The 11,429-nt window shown below is 34.9% G+C and overlaps 1 protein-coding gene across 2 annotated transcripts in view; it reads right to left on the bottom strand.

Annotated features, from left to right (window-relative positions):
* Positions 1–1,883: 1,883 nt before the first annotated feature.
* PDE1A (phosphodiesterase 1A) overlaps positions 1,884–11,429 on the bottom strand; it is a 101,817-nt gene continuing 92,271 nt past the window's right edge. The window contains exons 12-13 of one of the 2 annotated variants that reach the window (XM_007461236.1): positions 5,700–5,816; positions 1,884–3,406 (exon numbers count right to left, since the gene is read on the bottom strand). In XM_007461236.1, the coding sequence (XP_007461298.1) occupies positions 5,743–5,816 (74 nt within the window). In that variant the 3' untranslated portion in view covers positions 1,884–3,406; positions 5,700–5,742. Of the gene's footprint in view, positions 3,781–5,699; positions 5,817–11,429 lie in introns of both variants that reach the window. The other variant, XM_007461234.1, reaches the window with a different exon arrangement.

An 11,429-nucleotide genomic window follows, 5' to 3' on the forward strand; every position in this document is an offset into this window, starting at 1 on the left:
GTATTTGGAATTCCCTCCAAAGAAATTGCATGTATGTAACGTGGGACATCATTAGGTGTTTGTTTTTTGACTCTAAAATGTATGTTTTCATTGTAGTTTAAGGCTTGTACTAAAGGATGGATAAACTTTGTGATATTTAGGAAAGCAATTAAACAGAAGATACAAGGCTTAATGTAGCTTCCAAAGGAAATATGTGTTTTATATCTACATTAAACAAAATTAAATTATTTTCAAAATTAAAATATGGCTTTTGAAAGCTTTTTGATATTAGGTGAAAACTTATTATGGAATCACATTTAAAGTAAAAAGTTCAGTTACGTGTCATGTATCTGCTGACTAGATAAATTTTTACATTTTCATCAGATGCTTTAGCATCACAGAGACACAGCCTGAGAGGTGACACATATTGTGCCGATTACTCTTAATTCAGTTAATTAAAACTCTCTAGGTCTTCACCTTGACTTGACACTCTTTGCTTCTTTATTATTCTCTGGTATTACCTTATTCACATTGTCCTTCTTCACAGAGCTGTCCTTTCCACTGTGCTTCTGTCCCATCCTACACAGATGTAGTAGAAAGAAAAAGAGGTCTTTGGTGTCAGCGTTCTAGGACCAATTCCAGTCTGGAATCTGCTGCTTGAGACCCACATGGCTTTAGACAAGGCTCTTTCTCTGAGACTTCGTTTCCTTACTCATATTGACACCACTTTGCTGGATTATTGAGGATTAGGGATAATAATTGTTAAGTGTTTACCTGGAGCCTGTACATAGAAAATAGGCAATGAATATGAGCTTTTGTTTATTATTTGTTACTGAAACATCAACTCATGTGCCATCCATTCCAAGAAGTCTTCTTGGAAGCCCTGAAGATGGAGGCAGGTTTTACCTCCTTTGATACCCGGAGGTGCAGTTTACTTGCACCTGGTTACTTTCATATGTGGCATTTTAGTTATTCATGTGTATAGATTATCTCCTTTATAAAATAGGAAATTTCTAGAGGAAAGATTCAGGTTTCCAGAATCCTATATGTGCCATGCATCTAGCCAGGAGTATGCAAATAATAGGTGCAATAATAAATGCTCAGTGAACATTTCTTTCATAGAGCAAAAATCACTTTCTGATTGAACTCATATCAACTTTCAAGATGGTGTACTTCTGGTTTTCCCTGATTTTGCCAACTTTTCAATGCCCCACCAAATTGAATTACATCAGGCACCAAATGGTTCATGATATTTTCCCTCAAGTATGATTTATTTAACAATCATATACAATAGGAAATACAGAGAATTACAGCAGAATAAAAACACAAGAATTGTAGCTTGTCATGTTAAAAATTAAATAAAAGAGATACCAGCTAAATAAAGAGGCATATGAAATTGTTAGATATATGTTGAGTAGCTGAGGATGCAAATGCAAAGCAGGCCATTTAAGGCTCAGCAGCCGAATTCATCCATCCCTCTCTTTAGGATGGATTCAACATTGATGTCAGCAGAAGGGATGGGCACTGGTACCCTCTGCTCTGACTTCCCGCTAATTAACATGAGTTACTGCGTGTCTTAGAGAGAGAGAGGAAGGAAGGAATAAGGAAGATACAAAGGAGAGCAGGAGAGAAGGGAGGGGAAGGAGCAAAAGAGGGAGTGAGGGAGGGAGATTAGGGAAAAAAAAGTGCATCAATAGCGTGACAACTCTTCTGAAGAGATGGAGCGAGTTTTCTCCACTCCCCTGGAAGTTCCGTCACAGCGCTTTATAAATTACATAACCTGGAAAATTAGGTTAAACCCCATATACAGAAAATAATGACTTAATTATATTCCTCTATTTTTTTTAGTAATAGTCTATATATCTTAAAGTATTAATAGGAACAAAGTGGACATGTTTCTTATGACAATTAAGAAGCAGTGTTTCAATTTATTTCTCTGTTGAGAGACTCTATAGCTTTACTGAGAGACACCTGGCTCAAATAGGAACAATAGTAATTAGACTTCCCTGACAGTCATATTCTAATCTTAAATGCAGAATATTTTCTAGCTTGTAAATAGCTACCTTAAAAAAAGACATTAAAAGCAGTAGTTGCAGTTTCTCCATAAATAGAAATAAGAAATCCATTGTAGGACAAAAAGTCACCATGATGTACGTATCTATAAATTTCCCCCAACACATCATTATAGATCAATCTTTACTGCTTACATTTAAAATATCAATTGCATTATAATGTCTATGATACAATTCAATTATTTAGCTGTGTTCTACATATACTTCAGGTGAAACAAAATCTAAGGAACTTATTCACAGTACATTTAAAAGCATCTTATACACAGTCTATGCACAAATATATCTTAAATTAAAATGCATACCTAATATGCATATAGAATATGGCTTACACATGAAAAGAGATCTAAGTTGTGAGTTATAAAATCCCACTACTTAGACTTAAAAGCTTGTGATTACATCCATTTCTAAAATATTGCTTAGCATTGTGGAACCCAGGGAAGAAGCATGTGCAACAGAAAACTCATTAGGATGGACAACCCACCTTAACTTTATTCTTTAATTGATGGCTACTCTTAATTTTTTCCACCCAATTCTACCATTCACAAAGACAAATTCGCTTAGTCTCACAATCATTGAAGAGTTTGTACAGTGAAAAGTTACAACACCTACTTGTGCTTGACCTTTCTTGTCAGCTAATAACAAATAAATGTAGCTCTTCAGTTTGGAGCAAAGGCAAGGCTCTGCACATGCTCAGGCAAAACATGACAAGGAAGCAGAGTCTCCAAGGGTTGCAGTTTGTTTCTGTGTGGTAAAATTATAAACTCATGTCAAATAACATTATCTGTACAGAAAAGTGTGGGATTCCATTTTCATAGACATTTTTGAATACACACACAGACATGCACACACACATACTTCTTGTCACTTATCCCTTGGCCTGTGATATATTTTGTTACATCCTGATGGGATCAACACCCCAGAAGGCAAATTCCATTCTCAGTTCTAGTGTCTGTCTCCAACAATGGCTGGAGGTTCTTGTCATCTTGGATCGTAGGTAATGTGTGACTTGCATTGTGATGACGCCCATGTAGGTGATGCATTAGTGCTTTGAAATCACAGGGATGGATGCAGGCTGGTCCACTGCTTTCAGGGGCAGGTTTCACTGTGGTTTCCCAGCTTGAGAGTTACAATGATGAGTTCATCAGGTCACAGAGCCAGGGCTCTGATGATCCATTGTTGTTATAGGACTTCAACCACAGCTTCTGAGCAGCCCCAGCTCTCACTTTGTTCCCATGTATTTAAAATAACAAGGACAATCTAAATAGCCTCAGAGCTGCAAAAAATAGTTTTCTATAATTTTGTTTTTGCTTTCCTTTTACTTAACATCTTGAAAAATTTACTGTAGTTGCAGCACTCTGTATAAAACAAAGCAAGAAAGTAAAATTTTAAAATGCCTCATCTTCTGCACACATATTGCACAGTTGCCTATGCAGTAACTGGGTTCAAACTGATGAAAAATTAAAACTGTCCAACTTTTGTCTTAAAAATTTCTCTGACTTGATTGAAGAAGGCCAAATTGTGGAGGAAGAGCAATGGCAGAAGCACTGGCCAAAATCTCTGGTAGCAACTTTGAGTGTATTTATTTGGCTAGAATTACTAGTTCAGAATTTATGTTCTTCTCTTATATGAGTCCATAAAATGGCCTGTTTCCAAGTGTGTGTTGAAAGAGGAGAATATAGGTTTGTGGAAAATTGAGGATTTAGGATATTTTAGTGCTGTTCTCATTATCCTGAAATAAAATCCAAATGAAAATGAAGATCATGTTTTAGTCATATATAGGCATAAATCACTGAATGGCAGTTTCATGTTGGACTTCATATAGCTTATAAAAATAAGGGATTTATCAGTAGATAATAGATATTCTTTAAATCAGTTGGAATTCTTCCTGTCTCTTCTGTGTGTGCGTGCATGCGTGCATGTGTGTATTTATGTATCTTTAGAGTTTGGATGGAGGGTACGCAGAAAAATTGCTGTAGCTAATATGAGACAATATCTTTAAATTGTTTAATACAGAGCTGGTTTTTAAAATTTCCATCAACTTTGTGGCTTGATTTCTATTTACAATTCCTATGTAAAATAGTAATCACAGTCACTAACTCTGGAATTGTTGATAGGACTAAATGAGATAATACATATGAGATGTTCATTACAGTGCCTGACACTGATAGTTGCTATTAATGAAACTATTATTATTAATTAAAGAGTCTTACAACTAACTCAAGAATACTGAGAAATGAATCATCTTAAAAGCTAATCACATTTTAACTGTGTCATATCTAAAACAACATTTAAGGAGCTACTGATAGTATATCAAAGGCTTGACGTGGTACCTGCAGCATTTTCTCTTGTCCCTACCATCAAGGTACAAGATAGCAGGACTCATTTTTATATTTTTTTTAAGGAGATACTAAGAGATTTCTACTATAAGAAACACATTCCTCCCTTCTAACTCCCTTCTAACTGCCTGCACCTTCTCTGTTGGTCCAAGACAGTGGTTCTCAAATTTAGTGTACAGAAATAGCAGTAGACTGAATTATTAAAAATTCAGATTCCTAAGGCATCACTCCCAGAGTTGGTAATTTGGTAGATCAAAGGTGAGCCCTAGAAGCTGATTTTTTTTAAAACATCTTTATTGGAGTATAATTGCTTTACAGCGGTTTATTAGCTTCTGCTGTATAACAAAGTGAATCAGCTATACATATACATATATCCCCATATCTCCTCCCTCTTGGGTCTCCCTCCCATCCTCCCTATCCCATCCCTTTGGGTGGACACAAAGCACCGAGCTGATCTCCCTGTGCTATGCAGCTGCTTCCCACTAGCTATCTATTATACATTTGGTAGTGTATATATGTCTGTGCCTCTCACTTCATCCCAGCTTACCCTTCCCCCTCCCCGTGTCCTCAAGTCCATTCTCTACATCTGCGTCTTTATTCCTGTCCTGCCCCTAGGTTCTTCAGAACAATTTTTTTTTTTTAAGATTCCATATATATGTGTTAGCATACGGTATTTGTTTTTCTCTTTCTGACTTACTTCACTCTGTATGACAGTCTCTAGGTCCATCCACCTCACTACAAATAACTCAATTTCGTTTCTTTTTATGGCTGAGTAATATTCCATTGTATATATGTGCCACATCTTCTTTATCCATTCATCTGTTGATGGACACTTAGGTTGTAGAAGCTGAATTTTTAAAAAGGGAATCATTGATGCAAATGTCCACGGATTTTAGCAAATATTGATGTTGTTTCATAATATGTACTTGCTTTGTTATTATCACTCAGTGTAAACATTCATATTTCCTACATGATGTAGAAAAGGAAATTGGTATAAAACATTCATATTTCTTTTATGGAATAGTGGAAGAAACCAGGATTAAACCTCCCCATAGGATATAGCTTATTATTTTTAAAGGACTAAAAGGCCTCAGTAAATATAATTTTTATGGATGAATAAGTCAAGAATCCTTTGAAAAGGTAAATTTAAAAGTTAAATATTTAAAGCTTACCTGTTAATGTTTTGCTCCAGAAAATAGAGATTTAAAAGAAGAATCCAGGAGGGCATTTAAGTAAGATAACTTTGTTTCTAATGATATTTTACAAACCATCCACTTCAGAAATAAATTTCTCATCTAAAAAATAAAATTACCTCTCATGTTTAAAATGACAGAAGCCTTTAAGGTGTTTCAAACCTATGAATGTGTCTCAGCATGTTTTTCTTCGGCACTTACTAGATCTTCTGAATTCTTGTGAAGATCAGGCTCACCTAAAAAATAAGCAAACAAATAACAAATAAAAACAAAATAGTCTGAGGGAAAAAACCTAATAAGGTCAGGAAACTAAAGCAATTAGGAAAATGTTGAAGACTGGATTTTACAATGGATCTGTGGCACATTTCTCCAAAGATACCAAACATTTTCTTTTCAGCTTGTGGATTTATAGAGTATAACAAATCATCTTCTGGTGGTTATACAAATTTGTAAAGTTGCAATTTAATCTGGGAATACAGAAATGAAACAGATGAAACATGTTTAAATATGCATTAAATCAAACATAAAAATTATGCATATTTTCCCCAAATATTTTTAATTGAAACAAATTCTTTTAAACAAACCCTCTGATGTTCAGTGTCTTTTATCACACATTGCTTAGTTGCTATGAATTTAAAACAAATGAGTACAAGAGAATGTAATGTTTAAGATAAGACATCATCTGCCAAAACAAACTATTGGAATTTATAATCTTAGAATCACTCAGCTTCTATATAAACCTTGAAAAAAATTAGTATGGAAAATGTTCCAACATTTCTAGAGAGGTTGCAGAGAATCTATCAAAAATAGAAACGTAAAGCAAAATGTACAGATAAAAGAGTCTTATTATATAAGAAAGTTAAAAAATGAGCAGAAATTAATTTTTGAGTCAATTATGATGCCTATATATGACTATATGACTTGATATTTCAGAAAACAGTCATATATGATAGAATGTTCTCTCCATCTGATTTGATTGAAAATATACTAACAATTAAACGTTGCACCAATTGATTTTGAGATCATTTCTCCAACAATTATATAATTATAAAATTAGTGAACATATAGAACTTAGGGAGTATTATCACAAAGCAAAATTATTTTGTCCTTTACTTTCTCTTTAAAATTTATTCAGTGGGAGAAACTTATCTTCTGTCCCAAGTTCAATCTTTCAGAGAGGATCAGGACTTTTCCAGTCATTCTTAGTTAATAAAAACATAGTGTGATAACATTAAAATGCCAGTGTCTTAGGTCTGGTCACATATAATACACATCAATCTTAAAACAAAGATAAAACTTCTTCCCAACCTTGGGTTTGTTGCAGAGCTTAGAAAGGGTGGTGATGGGGGGAGAGCATGATTGATGTTTCTTTCATTTCTTCTTTGCCCTCCCTCAGCTGGCTACCTTGGACTCCTGAGCTGGAGCAAGGGAGAGAAGAAGGCTAAGAAGAGCAGCAAAGTTCCTCTATGACTAGTACTACTGTAGGATGGCTTTGCACTCACTGGGCCAGGCAGGTGTTTAGAGCTGACTCTATTCTGTGAGCACATTCATGGGCTCTCCAGGGACCTCTTGCCAAGACCATGGCTGGAGACTTAGCACAACCTTGGTATGGACATATGAAACTCTGGTTCCTTTACAATGTCCACAGCCCCTGGAAATTTGTTGGTACATCTCCAGGTTCTGTCTCCTGAGGTCCAATCATGCTCACAAATATAGGTAGGTTACATTTGGTTCACATGGAACATTCACTAGGCCTTTATTCCTATAAATTACTTGAGAAAAGGCTGAAACCTATACAGCTTCCTCTCCTTCAGCTTATCTGTCACCTTCTAACCTTTTAGACCTCTCACGTTGGAACTAGATTCCATTCCCAATATCCCCCTAACTTCAAGCTCTCCAAGGGTGAAGCTATCTTCCTTTGATCTGAGGTGAAGAGGGAAGCATTTCTACATCTTTCCCAATAGCAGAGAACTCATTAAAGAAATCTTCCTCACAAATCCTATTCTAACCATCAACAACCTGGCCCTTTCAATTGTTTGAACTGGGTGAAGGTTATAAGCATCCTATTATTGACTTTTGGATCTTCTGTGAAATTTCTGCTTCCCAGGTCAATTTGTTTCTGACATTTCTGACATCTAGTCTTGGCTTATACTTCTGATTTAATATCGTGTTACTTATGACTAGATTATAACAGAACAAAATAGACTAGAATAGAACAGAATGGAACAGAGTGGAAAAAATAGATTGAATTAAAAAGAAAGGGATATAAGTAATTAACTAATTGTTTCTCAAAATTTTTGAGAATCTTTTACAATGGACAAAGGACACTGAGCTTTACCAATAATCGAATGCTCTTACTTCTAGTGGATAAAGAACTCACCAATAACAAAACAGTGGAAGAGGAGCAAATTGGCAAATGGTTAAAATGCAGCAATTACAAAAAAAAAAAAATCCCTAAATGTTACGTAGACTACATCCAGGAGTAATTCCATACATGCAACTAGAAAAGTAGCAATTTAAAACTATGACCAATTCAAGACAATATTTTTGAAGCACTGGAAAAAAAAAATATTCCTTGAAACTGTAAAATTCCAGGTGTTTTCAGGGGCAGGTGTACAACATTGCCAATCAATCGCATGGCAGCCAGAATGCTTAGGAAAATACTGAATTAGCAAATTCAAATTCAAATCACATTACTTTTAGTTAATAAATCTTTAGTTGTAGAAGCCTTTACAACTAACTTGGATTATTGGAAGTAACCCTTAGGCTTTCATAAAAAAGGGTTACTTGGAAGGGTTACTTGAAAGTAACGCTTAGGCTTTCATAAAAAAAGAAAGCCATGTCATTCTGATATATCATTCTGACAGAAAAGAAGAACTGATTTGCATTTTTCAATTCATTACAGATCATCTTAGATAATCTTCATGACCCAAGAGTGATCTGTGTAAAAGACCTTCTTGAGAAGCATCCCTATAATCCAAGGTTCCAAACATTTTTGAATCAGAGTCCCCTCTTTTAGTTTGATGAAACGTATGACCTCCTTAAAGTAAAATTCATAAATAAATGAAATGAAATACATGGGATTACAAGGGACTTCATTTTTATTAAAATACAATTATCAACATCTTTAAGTAATACTTAACATGTGATACAGTAATATATGTGCTTCTTTACCAATGAGTTAAATAACAAGGTCTAGCTGCAGGTCTATCAGCTGAGTAATTCTGAAACAATAATATCAAATAACACTTCAAGGTACCCCATGAATTTAAATATGTTATGAAAATATTGATGATTTCTATTGGTGACAAACACAAATACCCCAAATGTTACTCTGTGTATTTTTTGCCTGCAAACGAAGGAAATCCTAAATTTTAGTTAAAGGTTAGTAGAAATATCACTCTCCAAGTGTACAGGCTCTATCTATATAACCTGGGTTAAAATCTTTGATCTAGTCTAACTTTATTTTACGGGTAATAAACAGGCCCAGAATAATCAAGTGATTTCCTTCAGTGTAGATCACAAATAGATACCCTGAAGTAAAAATTATTGGCTTTTAAGTCACTATTATGTCAACAAGACCCATAAAGTGACCTAGGAATTTCATTTTACTGAAGAGATTTGCAAGGTCCCATACATAGGAAGCTACACCTTAGGAATGAATTCAATGGGTTTGTTCAAAGCATGTGCATAGAAGCTTGGCTGATAGCCAGGAAAAAGGCAGTGAAAGTAAGGAAACTTGGATAATTCTGTTCATCTCAAAGAGCTTTTAGGTGTTCATCTAAATATTGAAATTTGAAAAAAGTAATTTGTAAAATGATGGAAATATGGTTTTTGCTTTATAAACACAGTGTAAAATCAGAGGGGTGCAAGGAAGGGACAGAGGTCATAGGAGGGACAGATCTACGCAAATAAACAGAAATCCTTTAAATTTAGCTAATCTAAATCTTAGCCTGCAATTTGAGCTCACTATTATTATATTAGAATCATAGTATGTTAGCTTTGTAGATGATATAAATAATACTTGCAGGGAATAATGTAAGGCACATGATCAGCTGGGTATTAGAGACTCCAGTTGTCCAGTTATGGTCTTGTTGAACTAGTATTTAAAAACTAATCTGCTAGGATAAATTATTATACAATTGAAAATATATCAGTAATAACACTTTATGAACAACTGCTAGGTGGCGGGCACTATTTTAAGTGCTTCACTTATCTTAATTACCTGAATCTTCACGGCAAAGTGTAGAAACTGATATGTAGGTTGAGTCATCTGACCAAGGTTTCAAGGCTGTCTAGTGGCTGAATCTCTCTGACAAAGTCCAATCAGTATCTTGCCTTCCATTTCCCGAACTACAATTATTTGCATACCACCTTTACCATTTCTGCCATATCTATAGTCCATTTATTCTATTAGTTACTAATATTTTTCTTCACACAGACTTTAGATCTATTCTCTTTTCAAAGATTAGTTTTGTCCTAAATAGTAATATCCAAGATATAACAGATTTGATGTGCTTGTTGTGTTTTCCTAACATGTAGAATTCATAATTAACAAAGATAATTTCTTCTAAAAACACAATAATTGATTTAATTTAATGGTTTATATTTGCCCTCATACATTTCTCACTTATCTGACCCAACAATCCCTGCATGGAGTAGTAAAACTATCACCATAATTTCCATTTTAGAAGTAAGGAATACATGGTCAGAAGGAATGACTGACTACTCCAAGGCACCATGGCCTGGGAGAGTGTGGGAGACAGACCCCCATATTATCCCTTAAAAAATACTCCAGTTAATTTTCCATATTTAGCAGAAGCAGCAAATAGTGTTTGAAAAATACTTGGCAAAAATTGGTTTGTGTAGTCCTTTCAGCAGAAATACTAGCTCTGAGTTACACTGCATTATCATTTCTTCATAAGAAAAACATTACCTTTGCTATGTATAGCAGTATTTCCTCATGCAGGCAGATCTGTCTAGGTTGATTCAGTTCTATTTGGGGTCCATTTATGTAGCTTATGTTGCCAATAACTAGAAAGAATTGATGATCTAGGATTGAAAGCTATAGAAACGTAATGTGGGATAAATCAGAGCTTCTGATTCTAAATGGTGTTTTGACATCTGTATAACGTGATTTGCCTTGTAGGTTGGGAATAAGAAATTTTCACATCAGGAGAAAATGCTCTTCATTTAAATGCTTCTGGAGAGGAAACTGTTGTATATTTTCTGCCTGAGGATAAATTTTGCTGTGTTCATGAAGGTAACAGTAAGCAAAGGAAGGAGTGAACACTAAATACCAAGAGAGATGAGAAGAAAAAAAGAGGTGAGGCTGCTGAAGAAAAATTCCACCTCTTTCCAAACGTGCTAGTTTCAACCCTGTAAAGTTAGAGGAAGTAATGCCTAATTTCATAAAGTGTTATATAAGATAAAAATCAAGAAATGGGTAAATTATTTTTTGGTCAATTAAAGCAGTACAAAACACACCGATTCACATTAGCAATGTGAATGAATCCCAATACACATGTATTAATAAGCACTTAATTATGTGGTGAGTTCTGCACAGAGATGATCAGAGGTGATCTGTGGAAAATGAATGCACGATCTCTATGTATATTCATCTGCCATTCTGTAACATTTCACTCCACTCGGGGAGCAAATAGCACATTAAAAAGCCAGAAATCTTAAAGTTCCATAGAAACTAGAGTTTAAACAATGAAGAGAAGTAGTGAGATGTCTTCTTAAAAGAGTTCAGTCTAAAATTGCGTCTATAGGATGTATGTGTTTTGGTGGCATGAGGATAGGAATGTTCTCCTAATGAGGGGAATGAGGAGGTGAGATGGAAGAGC

This window comes from Lipotes vexillifer, unplaced genomic scaffold, assembly GCF_000442215.2.
Source record: "Lipotes vexillifer unplaced genomic scaffold, Lipotes_vexillifer_v1.1 scaffold57, whole genome shotgun sequence".
Taxonomy (NCBI): Eukaryota; Metazoa; Chordata; class Mammalia; order Artiodactyla; family Lipotidae; genus Lipotes; species Lipotes vexillifer.